Below are 18,974 nucleotides of genomic sequence, written 5' to 3' on the forward strand. Positions count from 1 at the left end.
AGTGTCTACACACATATAAGAGGCATGTGTGTGAAATAGTGCTTTCGCATGGTAAAATAGCGAATATTGCTTGTAAAACGAAATATAAGCCCTCCCATATAAGCACATCAGCCCCAACACTTGTACAGGTGCACCCACACAAACACGCTTAAATCCCACAAAAAATCCTCTCGATCCCCGTTTGAGGTTTGTGTGTTGTTCACTTTAGTTGGCGGGAAAATCTACAAGCGAGTGGGTGTGGATGGCATGTGACCTATTATTACAAGTATTTATATTTTTCCACACTAGTCACAAGGTAAGCCACGATTCGACAGCGAGCATTTGCCTACAATCTCTGCGATTCAATCTGCTCACTGTCGTAGTTGAAAATAAACTTTAAAGTTCAATTGAAGTGTATTTCAAATCAAAGCATTCTCCTTAGATTGTGATGTTTGACAACATCTTGTCAAAATTGTCGAAATTTTGAAAGAGATTTCCTCTAACCTGACAATAGCAAAGCCTGAAGATATACTACGCTTTTCATTAATAAACTAATATGTATTATACATGATTCCAAGTGAACCATAAATACAATTTTTGGTAGTAATTAGACTTCAGCGTCATCTAGCGGAATTAATTTACTTGCCACAAATCTCGAATTTCTATAAATAATCCAACTGGAAGTTTGGCACAAAGTAGGTTCAATGGAACCAAATTTATATGTGGATATTTATATATCCATAAAAATAGCTGGGTGGGTGTATGCGTGGATATCTACGTCGATTCAACGTCACGATTCCATTTAACGTCACGATAAAACTACTCGTACAATCCTCATAGCATTTTCAGCTCTCCTATTAGTAGGGGATATGGATATATGGACATAAACAACTATCTTTATGTGTAGTTATGTATATATATAAGAAGCTTTTAATACAAATGTATATGCATATGAATAGAATTGAATTGCTAGCTATAGACGACAATTTTTATGGTATTCCTTCTCTATTTCAGTGCCTATACATATATACTCATGGATGGTTAGGTGAATAAAAGCCTCCACATGAATTAAATAAATATTTTAGTAAATCTTCGTGTTACATGGCAAGTGGTGCAATTCTCCGTGTCTGTACTGTATAAATGCATATCAATCTCCTGTGAATCTTCTCATTGTTTAATTATGCCCATACGAAAAGCCTCTTGAATAACTCATAGAAATAGAAATGCAAGGATAAATAATTCAATATAAATATTGTATAAACATTTTGTTGAGAATGACATAAATGGACAGTGTCTTAATATCACAGAGCAACATCTCATCGCTTAAAAGCTTCATATATACATATGTATTCATGCATAAGTAAGTATTTTAAATATTCTTCGTAATAGATAAATTAAATTGTGTGTTATATTTGGGCTTCTGAACTCAGGCTTTCTTTCATTAGAATCACTGGGAAATTCAATATTAAGATGTTTTGGGAACAGTCTATACAGATTTTACTTCCATTCTTTTATCTATATATTTAATATACATAGTGGTATATTGAGTAGTAACCCCAGACAGATACCGCCTCTTTAGATTGCGCTATTATCGTGTTAGCTAAAAAATGTAAAATAATTCTTAAAAAGATTTGGTCTTTATATAATACAGTCGCAGTGGTCACATGCTACAAATTCTTTTTGTACTCTCGCAACAAAAGTTGCTAAGAGCGTATTATAGTTTTGTTCACATAACGGTTGTTTGTAACACCCAAAACTAAACGAGTTAGATATAAGGTGCAACGGATAACTTGAGTAAAAATTGACATATCTTAGTAATACTTGCAACATTAAAAGAGAGAGGGTTGATTTTAAAAATGGGCAAAATCGGACCACTGCCGCGCCCACAAAATGGCGAAAACCGAAAACACATAAAGTGCCATAACTAAGCTATAAATAAAGTTATAAAAGTAAAATTTGGAACAAAGGATCGCACTAGGAAGGGGCATATTTGGATGTAATTTTTTGGGTAAGTGGGAGTGGCCCCGCCCACAAATCGGTTATTTGTATTTAACTCGCAAACCAATAAAGCTATATAAACCAAAATATCTGCAGTCGGTTCTCTTACGTACTCCACCACACACAATGAAAATAGTTGAAATCGGATAATAACCACGCCCAATTCCCATACAAAGGTTAGGTTGCATATTACTAAAAGTGGATTAACTCACTCACGAAAAACGTCAGAAACACTAAATGTTACAGAAGAAATTGCAGAAGGAAGCTGCGCTCAGATTTTTACAAAATGGAAAATGGGCGTGGCATCGCCCACTTATAGGTAAAAAACCATATCTCTAGAACTACTCGACAGATTTCAATGAAATTCAGTATATAATATTTTCTTGACACCCTGACAACACGGATGAAAAAATGGGCGAAATCGGTTCACAAGCAAGCCAATTTTCCATATACCTCAATTTTGAATTCCATCTGATTCGTTAACTTGTAATATATATATACATAAGGGACCAATGAAGATAGCGGAATAAAACTTTACACAAATACTGTACTGTATACTGTTCATCTGTGGCTTCACTTAATTGGAAATTGGACTATAACTTTTCAAGGCCCCGGATAACTACATGAAGAACTCAGTGCCTAAGTATAATTTTTCACCAAAAATACCGGCAAATCTTTCAGATATTTTAATTTAATTCAGAGGATTTTTTTTTCTCCTAATTAGGCGTTTCTGTTCCAAAAATTATTAAAATCGAATCTGAACTTCCCCTAGCACCCATATACCTAATTATGTGCGGTTAATATGTGAGATATCTCAGTAAAATTAAGTGAGCGTATAGTCTTGTATATATAATAGCGTAGCTTGGTGGTGAAAATTAGTGAATTATCTCAGCCCTCATATCCTATATATGATGATATTCGTTATTCTATTGGACTTTATGCCGAATATATGGGTCAAATTGTGTGTTATATTAATAAAATGACATAAATAAATTGCCAGAGTATAGAATGTTCGGTCGCACCCGAACTTAGACTTTCCTTACATGTTAAATACTAAATTTTATATATGTTTATGGCAACAAATAGTTCAGTGACCTCGGTCTTTTATTTCAAGTTAAGTTAGGTACTCGTACATCACTGGTGCTACAAGTTGAGAGGCTCCGTCGCCTGGTAACCATGAAAAGGGATTTGCTGAAACTTAAGCTCTTATTATTGCCACATGCTAGTAATTGTCTCTGCATACATACGAATACATGTACATAAATAAATGCGTATTCCACACTTGTTTTACTAAATGCGTTCTCACGTGTATTTATTTCACAAGGCAAGTGCCGTAAGCTGTAGCTCGCAATACCAACTAAGTGGCAACATGTTGTGAAAGTGTACACCAGTTAGTCTCTTAATACTATTCTGAGAACTTAAGTAGTTATGTAAGCACACAGAATGCGAAATAAAGATGGTTCTAAAGTAGGCCTCTTAAGATGATTCGTACAAGAAGTCGCAAATGTTATTCGTCGGTAGGACAATGGCACATTTAATAAGTTAGGAAATGATTTATGAATTGGCTGTTTCAAAGTCAAAAAGCTGAGCGGAAAGAGCACATGCATTATATTGGGCTTATGGGAAATATGAGATATTATGGACCGAACGATCTAAGAAACTGCTAGCCCTTTTGGCTGAACTCATAATAGCCGTCTATGGGAATGAAATTCACGATAGAACAAATAGTAGATAGTGGTTGCATCGGGTAAAGAGGCTAAGTACTTATCGGAATGCCCTCAGATACACCATATCATATGAGTCTATCGAAAACACGGATACACTTGTAACCAGTATATAGCATCTGGGTCTAACGGTTGCCTTGTGTCCCAGAAAATTCGTGAAGTAATCTTTTATAATTTTAGCTTAATATGTAGGTCGCATCTATACGACAATTCAAACTAATTTAAAGGAGAATATGTGCCAATCTTTATAGCTTCCTCTGTCATTCTCAAATACCTACATTATTTATTTATGTATGTACATATATGCGAAAATTTGCCTGTCACAGTAAGCAATTTAAACTGCTAATGAGTTCGAAATGATTTCCACTAACTCAAATGGCCTACAACTTCATCACAATCAATACAAATCCTGTGCCAAATAACAATCAGCGCTGCGCTGCGACAACAACAAAACGGCGATAAACAACAGCAGATTTTCCAATTTGCGAGCCAATAAAAAATAACAATTGCACAATAATAAAAACACAGCCAGGCACAATCCGGCAAGTCAAGCAGTGATCATTCGGCGAGCAAGAGAGCAATTGCTATTGCCGCACACTGTGAGTCATCGACAGCGGCGCTGCCATGGCCTTCGCTTGTGCGCTTCTCTGTGAGAAAGGCAGACGGTGGGGTAGTGAAACAATGTGATCAGTAGGAAATCAGTGCGTTTTATTGCATTAATGTAAGTAGTTGCTAAATCTCATTTATTTATTGTTATTATTCCTCTTCTTCGGAGAAAACAGCCTGTCAATATAAAAACAATGCAAAGGCGAACAAAGAATGGAGGAAAGGAAAATGCAGCGAAGCATTCTTCAGCATGGAATGGAAATTGCGAAATCAGTGCGAAAGTTTACACAAATAAGTCAGATTATCACACACACACACACACATACACTTACATATGTAAGGACAGGCTTAACCTTTCATACGTATGTGTGTATGTATGGTCCTGCTTATTGTGCAAATTAAATTTCGTATTGCAGCAGTAAGCTCAACATATTGAATTCTCAATGCGTGGCCATAACGGCGCGCACTTTCGTACACATATGCAAATGAGGCATAAATTGTTGCAAAGAAGTTCGAAATTGCAAGGAAAGCCGAATGTGCGAGTATACGCGACAGCAGGATGTGAATTGCGCAAACATAAAGTTGGAAAAATATTGGAAAAATAAAGTAAATTAAATTCATTTGCGTGCAAGTTGCTCCGCCGTTGGCCGTCAGACAGATTGACTCGCTGACAGTCGGTGCGGTGTGTGAGGCAACGACAACTGTGCGAATTTCTGCAAATGAGGCAACAAGCATGACATTGCATAACACCGCCAGCCACAATCCGCTTGCCACATGCCATGTTGCGTGTGCTGTGCAGACAGACGGCCATAATTTCATTGCATTACAACCGAATCAAAGTATTTGTGTATGCACGAGTAAATGCGTAGCATCGACTAAAAGCGCACACAAGTTGCAGGAAAAACACGATTTTCAACTTGCGTTATTTACACGGAGAATAACATGATGGCAGACACAACACAGGGGGGGAGCAAAGTATTATGTGTGCCCTGGGGACGCTTGCATGGCAGACAGCCAGCGCCACTTACCTAGTCTGGCAATTTGACAGGCATTAACTTCGTCCTGGCAGGACACAACACAAATTGTGTTGTAATTCAAATCCATAAGCGCAAAGTATCCCGCTAAATGCTACTGCATGTACTATATGACTATGGGAGCGCTCAGCTGGTTGTCGCCACATGGGTCCATTCATGCTAAATGCGAAGAATTAACTTACAAATCCCGCTGATATTTATTCATTATGCATAGATTAATATGAAACATAATATGGAAAGTTAGACCTTCGAATTTGAAAAGTGCGCACATTGGATATTTATTAATTTTTAAGTGCGGAGGAAGCCGCTAAATATTAAATACTATCTTGATTGATAAGAAATGAAAGGCATGCGATTGAATCTACAGGTGTGCAAAAATGTATTGTTCAAGCAAGTAATGAAGGGTGTATTCGGCCATTTTATACTTTCGCAATTTGATTAATGGTACCAATATATTCCATAATATTCACTAGAATATAGAAAATCATTATATATGAAAGCTGGTGTAACTCTCGGACCGATTTCCCCAATTTTAGCCACCAAGCTAAATTGTGTCCAAGACTTTACGCTCACTTAATTTTGTTATAGATATTTCACTTATTAACCGATATACATATATGGTATAAAGCCTATCGGAAGTGAAAAAATTCTGTTATCAGGTATATGAGAGTTAGATGAAGTTATGACCCGATTTTACGATTTTTGGTACAGAGTCAACAATATTAGAAGAAAAATATTATCTCCGAATTTCTATAAAATATCTGAGAGTTAAACAAATGTTTTCGGTAAAACATTATACTTAGACACTTAGATCCTCATGTCCGACATCTGGGGCCCTGAAAGAAATGTAGCATTTTTACAAAGTTCTATTGCGATATCTCTATTGATCCTTGACTTATATATTCTCAACGAATCAGTTAGAATTCATATTGTGTTACATGAAACATCCGGAATTTAACTGGTCTCGTCATCCTGATCATTTTGATATTCATAACTCCATGCCTTACACTTACGACAGAATAATTAATCCACTATTAGAAAGCCGTAGACTCTTCATTTTCATTTTTTATTACTTTGGACCATCCCCACTTTTTTCCACACCTTTTATGTATTACTCGTATAAATAACTGTAATAGCGAAGAAAACTTCTATACGCAGATAACAACAAATAATCTAGGAAAGTGAAACTACTTACTTAATTGAAAGTGAAAATCGCTGATCATAAAGAAACTTAAGTGAAAAGCTAAATTGAATGCACGAAAGCTACGCTGCAAGACAAAGTGTCAAATGCAGCTGTAAATATTTACTTTGCTAGCCTCCGCCATCCATATCTAACTGCTAATTGAAGCAAATACTAAAAGCGCATTTAGTTTACACTTTTATTTCCATTATACTCGTAGCTGATGTCACTTCACGGTAAACGAAGCCATTATTTAGATGCCCGGTCGACTTCCGTTGGCTGAGAAAAAACAAACTGAGTTTCAGTAAAATGCAACTCTGCTGGAAAATGAATGTATAAATAAAATGTTAGGTCAACTTGCCTCTTAGTAATGAGTTAAGGATGTGGCGGTTTGAGGATTTTAGTGCAGCAAATCGTCACTACCTCACAGATTCGGGATTAAGGTCGGGATTTGTCCCAAGGTTCCAATTTGTAACCATTAGTCCTAAGTTTTTTAATGGAGTTTTTTTTTGTAGAATTGAACAGAAAACAGTAAAAAACCATTTTGCATCGAGAAGCTGTCAATTATTGTCACCAAATGATACAAAATCTAAAAATCGGTTTTGGCAAAACTCGCAGGTATTTATTGTCCAAATGCACCTTAGGAAGAGATGCAGTCCATACAAATGCGGACCAGCGACCAGTTAGTGTCAGCGCACCACACAAACGAGTACAACAACATATGGATGCATTTAAGCAGCTCACAAGCGGGACAGTTCGCCAGACAGACAGCCAGGCAGCCAGGCGGACAGGCAGACTAATTAAGTTAGGTTAGTGTGGTGAGCGTGTCACGGCGATGAGTGGCGCTGCCCTTACAACCACTGTCACCGGCACTGCACTCGACGGTGTTTATGCTTCAGGAGCCGAGGGTATCTATTCGCTTCGCCTCAACTCGCTGTGTTACTGTTGTTATTGACATGTGTATCATGCGCTTCTCGCTTGGCTGCGCTGCAAGCTTTAAGCTCGTGTGCATTAATGTGTCTTTAACTTTTTTGCTGGTGTGTGTGTACATTTGTTTGCATGTACATATATACATATTGGCAGCTGCCTAGCCACCGCATGGTTGGCATGACATCACGTTTTTGTCTCTGCTGTAAGTTTACAAAGTTTTTCTCTTTACCCTTTCAGTTGGCGGAAAATAAAATTAATGCTGGACATTATTTGCTTAGTGGGCTTACACTGTCTTTTTGTTGCTGCGATTTTACTACACATACACACACACACACACACACACACACACACACACACACACACACAAACAAACAGCATACAATGTGCACGTTTCCTCGGCACCTGTGGGTCAAGTTGCAGACATATACATTTGTTTGTGTGTGTGTATTTTCAGTGAATGAAAAAATAGAGGTTCAATTCAATTAATTTAAGCCAAGCGTTGTGGTTGAACTTGCCAAGTTGTTGTTTAAGGGCATACACAAGGATGATTGCCTATTTCGAACTTTTGTGACTATTTGTTTGCGAGAAATTACGGTTTATTGCTGGGCAATTTCTATTTTGAACTGAATTAGTTTCGAGAGAATTCTTAGTCGAAAACATTGGCTCTAGGACAATGTGTTTGACAAGTGTTTCGATGATTGGATGAAGCGCTGGCATAGGTGCATAATATCTGCTGGAGACTATTTTAAAGACAACAACATTAATGTATAGGATTGAATAAATATTTGTCTTGTCAAAATACGAAAATTCTCCATATCAATAAGTTTTGTACCACGTAGGGTTACAGATTTTCATTAAAAGTTTTATTGTCAAGCATTAGGGTCATAGGATCCCAGTCTACTTGACTATAGTTATCTAACAACAATACAAATATATGTATCTGCACTGAAAAAATGCCCTCCATACTTAAAAAGATTTGATTAATTTGAAAGTTTGTCTAAAAAAAATTTCATTAAATCCGCAGATTAAATCAAGCACACATACCGCACACTCTTACAAGCGTTGCTTTTAAAATGCCAATAATATAGAAGTCTTCTCAGAATGCTCGATGCAGCACTAAGCAAACCCAACCGCCGGGGCGTATGAGTAATGCAACTATGCGCACGCAAACCGTTTGCTTTTTCCTGCAGTAATTAATTGGAATTTCCTTTCCTTTCTTTCACAAACAGCAACATACCTACATACATACATATGCCGTTACCAACCCGTGTTTGTATGCATGTGCCTGGATTACCTTCCAGTAAGGAAATTTTGTTGTTGCATACACGCTCCGCAGCTCTGCGGCTCTGCGGCTCTGCTCAGCTTTTGTAATTGGTTTTATCGCAACATTATTTTGTACGAAAGTAGTAATTTTTTTTTGCTGCAGCATGTTTTCACTAAATTAAAACCAGTTTATACAGTTAATATTATGCTTTAATTAAAATTCAAAATTGAAGTCATTAAAGGCATAAGAAACGAAAGAATGTATGAAAGAAACAAGCGAGACAAGCACCAAAAGCGGCTTATGGCACCGAATTGCGCCTCATTAAAGCCTATATTGCACGACAAGCCGGATGATATGGCGCTTGCGTTCTATGCCACCACAACAACAACAACAACGATTGTACAACAACAATTGTAAACATTTATAAATATTTACTTGCTTTTGTCGCTGGGAAACATTTTCAATTGCATTTGCTGTGCTTTACACACGCACCAACACATGCAATAACAACAACAACAATTGTTGACAACCGTAGAACACCGTGCTCCCTTTGGCGCTCTCTTCCTCTTTTGTAGCTGAAATTGAGTTTCGCGTATTGTGCACGTGTGTGCGTGTGTATGTGTGTGTGCGAACGCTTCCTCCGCGTGACGGTGTATCTCCGCGCTGTGAACAAATGAAATTATGCACAGCTGGAGGTTGTGAAGCTCACGTAGCGTGGCTGAAGCGCAGAAGCAACAAGAACAACAGAGGTTACTAAAGGTATCGGTAATGGAAACCAATGCAAAGCGCAAATAAAGGTAAGCACACATGCCAACAAACGGACACAGACACTCTCATGCGGTCTGAATAAACTCGAAATCGCGGCAATCAGTGTGTGTCTGCGTGTCGCTGTTTTTATGAACGTGCGGCGTACAGTTCTATTGCAATTCTAACTCAGAGAAGCGCACACTTGTGACAATTAAATATTCCACGTTGCCTCGTTTCGGAAACCGGGGAAGCGCCAATATCTCTCTCTCTCTTATTAAATATTTGTCTAATGAGCTTGCACGGTGGTGGGAGCTTTTACTAATTTTTGTATGCGCTCCCTTTGGTGTAATAAGCATTTACAGTGCATAATTAATTATCGCAGAGGATAGCGGCTTGATAACCATTTTAAAGTACCTAAAATGCTTCTGTGGAGCCCTCAAATCTGAGTTTTCACTATCACTATCACTAGATATTCTTTTCAATTGTCGAAACCGTCTAGTGATATTGAGACTGCATAATACTCAAGCTAGGGTCGCGTTGCAACTAGTACTGTTTAGATTGGTCCATTGTCTGTCAATTCCAAATTTTGAAATTACTTGTAACTAACAAACTTAAAATTACTTTATACTAAAAATCGTAATTTAAGTCTGTTTCTGTGTGTTCTTTGATGTCCATTTGCTAAAAAATAATATTTGAAATTTTCAGCATACAATATTCAGTGTTTGAAGCTTCCACTCAAAAGTTAAATACTGCAGCTGGGATTTTCAAAGAAGATCCGCAACGAGTCGGCTGACGGAAATTTGGAAATTTCGTGGAAGTTGCAATTGTTTCTGTTTCGAAAAACTTAGCATTAGTGGGAGTCACTCAAGGACTTAGCTTATTAAATAGAATACTTGGAATACAGCTATCGACACATTCATATTAAAGTATATACAAATATACATAAATCGGCTCAAGCCAAGTGTGCACTCGCTGAAAATAAATGAATTGCATCCAATTTGCTGTACTAGTCATGGACTTACATACATACATACGCACAGTGCAGCAGTTTCTGGAAGCTGCTGACAAAAGTATAATTAATGAGTGGAAACGTTTCTCAGAAAGTACAAATATTTTGTTGGTGAATTTCTTCAGTGTGATGTTTAACCAGTTGTCGGAAACTGAAAGTTAAACTTTTACAAAGTTCTTTTCGCTGAAGTGCAGAGACTCTGCAAAGACACTACTCATAGGTGCGACTCAGAAGTGATTTGTTCTCAAATTCAACCATTTTCTAAGCGCACTCGCAACATTGTGCGGTTCAGTCTCCCTATGGGAACTGGGGAATATACTGATGTGGTAGATAAATGAATAGGGCAGCCAAAGAGCACGGGACACTGATACAGAGCGCAGCAACGCCGAGATGGAGTACGCAGGGGAGGCAGCACAAAACACGCTCAGCAACAGGAAGTTTCAACAGAATGCCAAACTGTTGCGGCAACCGCAGCAGACGGACGACAGCCGAAGGCGAATGTGCAACGGCAGAGAGGCGACGAAGTAACAGCGCACCACAAGCAGATGTCTAGAGAATATTGCAGCAATAATCATTAGGGGAACAAGGGAGCAGAATACAGTCAAGTGCCAGCGCCACTTGCAGCAGCAGCAACAATAATAACAAAAATACTTTTAACAAACAATAAATGTAGCCAGCGCTTTCAAGGGCTGTCGCCGAGCAGCAACACTAAACAAGTTTGTGTCAATCTAAACGAATGTGAATAGCATAGAAGACAAAGTGGAAATGGCAGCGAGATCAGCGCAACGGAAGCAGACGCTGGGCGCTTCACTGGAGGCACTGCGGGTGTGGGTTGGCTTGGCAAATGCAAATAAATGCCACAGACACTCTGCATTGGCAATGCTGTTAAGAGTAGGAATGCGCGCTTAGGGCATTTGGAAACCGGGAAACCATGGGGTAAGGCGCGGGCCGTTGCACACAAGTTGGCCATGCCGTTGACAGTTGTGCGCGGCGCAGCGGATTGTCTGTTTGCCTGCGCGCCAGCTGTATGAGCGAGCGGGATTGTGGCGAAGCGAGCGCACGCGAAGTACAAATGGTAAAAGTTTCCATTTACCAATATTTTTCATTCTTGTTGCAGTATTGCTATTTGATTTGTGATTATGTTGTTGCGTTGTTGCTTTGGAATTTCATGCCACTTTCCTTTTTCATTGTTTTGTTTTTTGTTGTTGCTGGTTGTTGTTTCTAAACCGGCTGTAGTACTGCCAACTAGTTTGTTGCGAGTTGCGAGTTTTATTGTTGATGATGGCGCGTCGGTTATGCGCTCAGCGCGCTGTCGGTGACCCACAATGACAGCAGCCGGACCAAACTTGGTCAATGCAGCCGACATACACACCCGCACGGCCCGGACTTCACAGCTATTCATAAATCAACTAAAATGCGAGTTGCTGGCGGAATGGAATGCATTTTATTTGCCTTGGGGCAAGTGGTGAATGATTGGTTGCTGGTGGCACTGTGCGCGCACGCCGCCCACAGAGCACAACAAAAATGCCGCAACAACTCAACTCAACAGCAATTTTCATTTTGTGCGCTTGGTTAGTGCAATTGCAACAACAACAGCAGCAATTTGTTAAGTACATGAAGCAGTGTTTCCGGCGATACGGATTGTTGCGCTTGAAATTCAATAAAAAATTGCACTCAATCAACCGCAACGCACTCGAAACACCATAACAACTAAGTTGGCTTAATTAAAATTAATAAGTGGAATGGAATTTGCGAAAGTTCGCCGTTAACTAGTTTCAATATTGGAGAAAACATAAATGAAGACTCTTTAAATTACCACCGAAGGCGGTCAAACGATGTTGGCATTAGAATTCGATTTCTGCTGCCTCTGGAGTTATGTGGTGACGGGTGAAGGATATTGGGTGGGCTTGATAATTTAATTGTAGTTAGTTATCTATTTTGTTATTGTTAGGGAACTGAAGCGACTATACTGTCTCTCCTACTCAAATGACAGTCTCACCTACTATACGGACTGTACTTGGTGCTCCTGCCCTCCTAGCTGACGAGGCTCTGTCGATCATTAATTTGTAGAGCCGTTCAGTCCAAACTCTTGGCTTGTATCCTTTGGACCGTGCTCTATCTACTCTACCACTATCAAAAAACCATTACTCCAAATTCAGTTTTAAATAAATCTAAAAATGAAAATTCAATTTAATTTCGATACTCACTTGAAATGATATGTTCCATTTTCATAGCCGAAGAACGGTACCGTGTATGTCAACATCCAAATGTTACCGCCCCCGCAGTCGTAGTAAGGCTTGGACCAGCGCCCATCTTCGTATTTCACAGCTAAGGTATCGTCCTCAATGCGCTCCTCTGTTTTGTTCGAGTATAAATGGAAAGCTTAAAGAAAGAAAGGGCATGAAATAGTAAAATTTAGTGTAAAAGAGAGGTTACAAAATGTCAGAATGTCCCACAAAGAGAGTGAGAAGAAGGAGTTCATCCAAGCTCATAAAGATAAACGATTTTAACCAAAATTAGGAAATGAATGGGGGCACTGCTGCTCTACAATGTAAAGGTATTCGAAATATTCACGGGCGTGGGTTGCTGTGTCTGAGAAGAATTACCAACTATTGGAAAAATTTCATGAAATTATAATGGTCAAATAAATTCATTATTTCTACATTCTCATCTGTTATATGCAAATGAGATTTCAAAAATGATTTCTGTGATGTTTGATATGGATATAAAAATCATAAGCAGTGGGAATTGTGATTTATTTCGGTTTTGTCTTCAGTGAAAAGAAAGAACGTTCTTTCATTCCATTTTACAGGAATCCATTCACTGTCTTCCGAATTTCCTTGTTATGTCTTTCAATGTCAAAAATACAAAAACAGAATCCGCACCGTTTGATGTATAGTATGACATGACCCTTGACATGACCCATGACAGCATTTCCACCAAACATTCCCGAAGTGCCGATAGTCTTTTACTGTGGGGAATACTCACATAAACTAGCTTTGATCTTTTACCCCACATTGTTCAACATATTTGATATTCATTACGAGAGTGCACTTACGCCTTTAAGCTTTTATGAAATGAATAACATTCCCGGAAATCAACTACTTTAATTTAGCGCGTGAAAACGGTGTACAAATATTCGCCACAAAATATGTGCGAACAATGCGAACCGCCAGAAAGAAAAGAAAATATTTACTTTGGCCCTTCGGACAAATTTGCTGGGCTGAAGAAATATTTATGTTGTGTCCCTGTGTGGTTCATTTGAACACTTGCTTCATACTACTCGTTGAGCAACGGTGAGTGCCCATAGATAACTGTACGTTTGTATGTGTATTGTATTTTAAGATCATGTCTATTTATGTTTCACAAACAAAGAGGCAAAGTTCAAATCAAAGTTCAGCCCAACTCGTCAACAACTTTAGGCAAAACTTTAACTTAAATTTTGAAAATTTTGGGTTGCCAATACACACCCTGAACCCGCCCCTCCACACTCCATTAGCACACTTACGCACCATCTCAGCTAATATCTCTTCTCTAGGGGGAAGCGCTCATACTGCCACAAACAAGCCCCAGTCTCGTAGTCCATATTGGCTATTCGCAGCAAGTCATCGATGTCGGTGTGTCGCCGCTTGACAAATATATGGAGCTCCTGTCACCATGAGTTGTTTGCGACTTTGCTCCGCACTGTTCGCCCCATCAGTTCGGCGCTGCTGTTTTTGTGTTGATGACATTTTTCATTACGAGATTTCAAGTTGTTGCTCTTTGATGTCAATAAATGACAACAGCCATTGCCATAACTCAAGCTTAGCACACACGCACGCACTCAACATGTCTTCGCAGAGGAAAAGGGGAGACGAAATCACATATAATGGCATGTACATGTGTGCTCGTGTGTGTGTTACAGTTATTGGTTTGCGTAGTGGCAATTTGGGGAAAAGAGAACTTATCAACCAAAGAGCCACAGACGAGTAGTTCGCCTTCCATCCTCATGACCATCTCCGCCCAGTTCATTTGGCATTTGGCAGACGACTGACGGGTAAACTTTTATCATTTTCAGCACACTTTCTTAGGTTTCGCAACAACGAATATCGATGGCTCGTACTGGAGCTTCGTCTATGTGTGAGCATGCGTCTGCAGTTTTTTCTGTTTACACTCACGCATAAATATTCGTGACCGTTACTTTCAAGAGATGTGTTCGAAGTTTAGTCGAACATGAAATTTATTTAACATCATTTCAACATTGGCGGAATGTTATTTAACTGTTTAAACTATTTGCGATAGAAAAATAGGAAAAGGTACAAAAAGTTGTCCTACTAAGGGCTCTCATAAAGCGATGGAGATATCAAATGTTATCTCAAAATGCTGAGCTTATAACATGAAGAAGCGCAAAAGAAGGGAAAAGCTCATATATCCACTTGAAATTTGCTTTGACGTCACTGAATCTACAATAGGCTAACGATATCTAGGAGGCATGTTTCCATTTCACCCACCCTCGTAAGCATTTGTTTACAATTTTGAGTGCTGCAAAAACGTATTTACTTTTGCATTGATTTTTAAACACATTTGTTGTTGTTTTACGAAATTTATTCTGTTTTCTAGTTCTCGCTTTGATTTTCTGCTCCAGTCTCTTTTCCATTCCATTCCATATTATTTACCGTTAGTACTCGGCTTGATTCGCTTGGGAATATTAGTTTTAGTTAAAGTTGAACAGGCAACTTTCGCAAACCATTAAATATGTATTTGTATGTGTGTGTGTTTCTTGGGGACAAAAGAGTGCAGTTCGGAGTTGAGTTCGATAATTTAAGTTCCATTTCCACATGATTTTTTGGTCTATCAACAATCGTCGCGTCGTCTATCAGCGACAGTTATGATTTAAAATTAGACATCGTTTTTACTGGTTCATATTAGGAGGTTTAAAATGTTATTTTGTATCTGGGTCAGGGCGATATCTCAGACATTTCTCTTCTTCGTCGGGAAGTTTTTTGAATTTTCATAATTCTGAAATCAGACTTATATACATATGCTTAATGATCCGAAATTTTCACAGACGTTCACATGGCTCAGACTTTAGTCTGAAATACGTCTAGAAAGGTTGAATTTACTATAGAGAAATTTGAAAAATGTTATAAAAGCATATAAAAGCTGGCATTAAAAACTGACGACATTTTTAATTAAACAGTTAGAGAACGCAATGAAAAAGTACCGAATTATTTTAACAGCACAAAAATGTGATTGATTACTTTTGCCACATACTTTTGGTTTTATTAACTAAATAATGTAACCTTTGACAGCTGCTGTGCCAAAAAATCAAAAAAGAAAAAAAAATATGAAAAATGTATTTTATTTAAATGAAATTTTTACGTGAAATTCACAAGCGCCTTTGTGGGAAATTTTTAATTATATTCACATACATACATATGTACATAAATACGAAGACACGTGTTTACAATGTAACATATTTGAGCTCATTTTGGCGGAAGCTAATTAGTCAAAATATAATCACTTGCAGTTTTTAATGTAGTTTACAGTTAGTTGCTTCGCAGGCTTCGTCATGGAAACCAATCAAATAAATATTTGTGGAGAAAAGTTTATTTATATTTATTTCTAGTTTTGTTTGAATTTGTTAGATCTACTAATTAAAAAGGGCACACTTTTATAGTGGAAATATATATAGTAATGCATGTACATAAGTGATATACTAAATTCTAATGATGTTGTATTTAGTATTTTTAATAAAAAAATTGAATTAGCGAATATTCGCACACAAACACATTTGAAAATAAGCCAACTATGAATAATTATCTGAAATCGCAGCAAATTCAATGCTGTAATGCTTAAATACTATACTATTTTTGACTGCCATCAACAGCACAAAGCACCTAAAGATATCAATTTCATTTAATTACGGGATACAATTAATTTGCGTTTCGGAAATGTGCACATAATAATCGAATTAGAGATTATCTTTCATAGAACTAATTTGTAAAAAAATGTGTTTATTTATATATTTGTCATAATTGACGCTTAGTTGTCCACTAAACGGCTCAACGACGCTCATGTATTCGAAATTGATCACCTTATTGAATCTGATTACGAATGCGAATTCATTATGTGTTTTTTTTCAATATTTCTTTATTTATTGAATCTGCTTTGTTTAAAGCCTAACAATAAGTATTAAAATCTTAAATCTATTTACAACTAAGTAAGCTCAAGAATGTGTTTGAGCTTTTTGGCAGAACGTTGTTCTTTAGTAGGCAGGTAGATCTCTTCTTTTTAAACGAGTTTGATTGGAATGTACCAAGGCGTTTGCCAATGGGTTTGGATGTTCACGAAGTTTAGAAATATATTTCTTTCTGCTGTCCTCTATTTCCTTCTTTACCATAGGAATATCAAGATCCTTATGGATATTTTCATTACGCATGTACCATGGTGAACCCGTTATTGTTCTAAGCATTTTAGATTGGAATCTCTGAATTAGATCAATGTTGGTTGCACAGTTGAATACCATACATCCAAATCGGTTTTATGATTGCATTGTATAACAGGACTTTGTTGTCTAGGCTAAGTTTAGAATTTTTGTTTAGAAGCCAATTTAAATTTGCTGCTCTTAACTTCATGCAAGTTACTTTACTCGCTATATGTTTCCGCCACGTAAGCCTTCGATCCAGGTGAATCCCAAGATAAGTTACTTCATTCGCTTGGGGTACTAATACATTGTTTATTTTAACTGTCCGACATGTTTCTGGCCTTAGAGAAAATGTAACATGCTTGCATTTTTGCTCATTAATTTTTATACGCCAGTTGGCTAGCCATTCTTCGACACAAGTTAAGTGCTCCTCTAATACTCTTGATGCTCTAATGGGGCATTTGTTTCGGCTTACTATGGCTGTGTCATCCGCAAAAGTGAATGTCAATACGTTATTAGCTATTGGAATGTCTGCTGTATATATTATGTACAGAGTGGGGCCTAATACACTGCCCTGAGGTACACCGGCCCTTATTGCTCGTTCTTCTGATATAAAATCTGCTACTTTAACCGTAAATTTCCTATTTCTTAAATATGACTCCAATGTTTTATGCAATTCGTAAGGTAAAACGTTTTTGATTTTCCATAAAAGGCCTTCATGCCAGACCTTATCGAACGCCTGAGCTCCATCGAGAAAAATAGCTGAACAGTACTCTCTGTGCTCGAATGCTTTCCTGATTTCGTTTGTAATTCTATTCACTTGCTCTACTGTGCCATGTTTAGCACGAAACCCGAATTGATGGGTTGGTATTATATTATTTTCGTGGAGGAAAGGAGACATTTTTGATAGTAAAACTTTTTCGAATATTTTGGAAAGACATGGTAAGAGACTTATTGGTCTGATGGTTGGTTAAGATGGTTGTGTTAAGTCTTTTCCAGGTTTATCTATCATGATGATCTGCGACTTTTTCCACGAAATTGGATAGTACCCGAAACCAAGAATTGCATTAAAGAGCAAAGAGAGCACTGATATAGCAATATTTGGCAACTCAATTAACATTTTTGGAGTAATATTATCGTGTCCTGAAGACTTTTTCGGATTTAGCTCTTTTAGGATCTTGATAATTTCATAAGTAGACGTCCTAATAGACACGCTTGACTCGTTTGCAATATTGGGCAAAGTTGGCAACTTAAAGTTGTTTTTTGGTCCATTGGGTTGAGTACGAATATATTTGAAGTGAGTGAGCTAATCTTAATTGATCATTGACTTGCATCTTCCTTCATATTCCTTCAATCAATGGATTTAAACAGATACGAGTTTAGAACGAGAATGTGAACTAGTAACCGAACTAGGCGTATCTTACATTAGAATTCTCAAATAACACTGAACTGACATCAAGAAACAACAAGCACAACCCACTGGTCGTTGTATATTATTTATTATATTGTTGTAAAACATAGGCTTTTATGGTTATGTTTCTTTTAGGAAATAGGAAAAAGTTATACATCATAGCCATGTCTGTGGAATATGGAGGCTGGGTAATTTTAAAAAATCTAGTTTTGGAAAATTCCCGTTATTTTTTGAACACACATCTTGTTCCAGTATTTCTTCCATTGTTCAGGTTACACGAATGTGCATGTAAGACTCTCTATCGAAGAAGAATACTCGTAATACGGACAGTTTGATCGAAAGAAAAGTTCCTAATTTCAGTTTAAAGATTGTTATATATGTATACCCTATGAATGTCGACCATAATATATACGAACTAGTCCCAAATTAAAAAAAAAATGCATTTTGCACACCGCAGTTGAGTAGAAGATTTAAAGGGTGATTTTTTAAGAGCTTGATAACTTTTTAAAAAAAAAAAACGCATAAAATTTGCAAAATCTCATCGGTTCTTTATTTGAAACGTTAGATTGGTTCATGACATTTACTTTTTGAAGATAATTTCATTTAAATGTTGACCGCGGCTGCGTCTTAGGTGGTCCATTCGGAAAGTCCAATTTTGGGCAACTTTTTCGAGCATTTCGGCCGGA

At 37.6% G+C, this 18,974-nt stretch overlaps 1 protein-coding gene across 1 annotated transcript in view; it reads right to left on the reverse strand.

The window, feature by feature from the left end:
* The window catches only part of LOC105221492 (uncharacterized), a 58,698-nt gene that overhangs the window by 15,388 nt on the left and 24,336 nt on the right, over positions 1-18,974 (reverse strand). Inside the window, exon 3 of the mRNA XM_029046411.2 lies at positions 12,679-12,853. Within this exon, the coding sequence (XP_028902244.2) occupies positions 12,679-12,853 (175 nt within the window). The remainder of the gene's footprint in view (positions 1-12,678; positions 12,854-18,974) is intronic.

Source organism: Zeugodacus cucurbitae, chromosome 6, assembly GCF_028554725.1.
Source record: "Zeugodacus cucurbitae isolate PBARC_wt_2022May chromosome 6, idZeuCucr1.2, whole genome shotgun sequence".
In the NCBI taxonomy this organism is placed as follows: Eukaryota; Metazoa; Arthropoda; class Insecta; order Diptera; family Tephritidae; genus Zeugodacus; species Zeugodacus cucurbitae.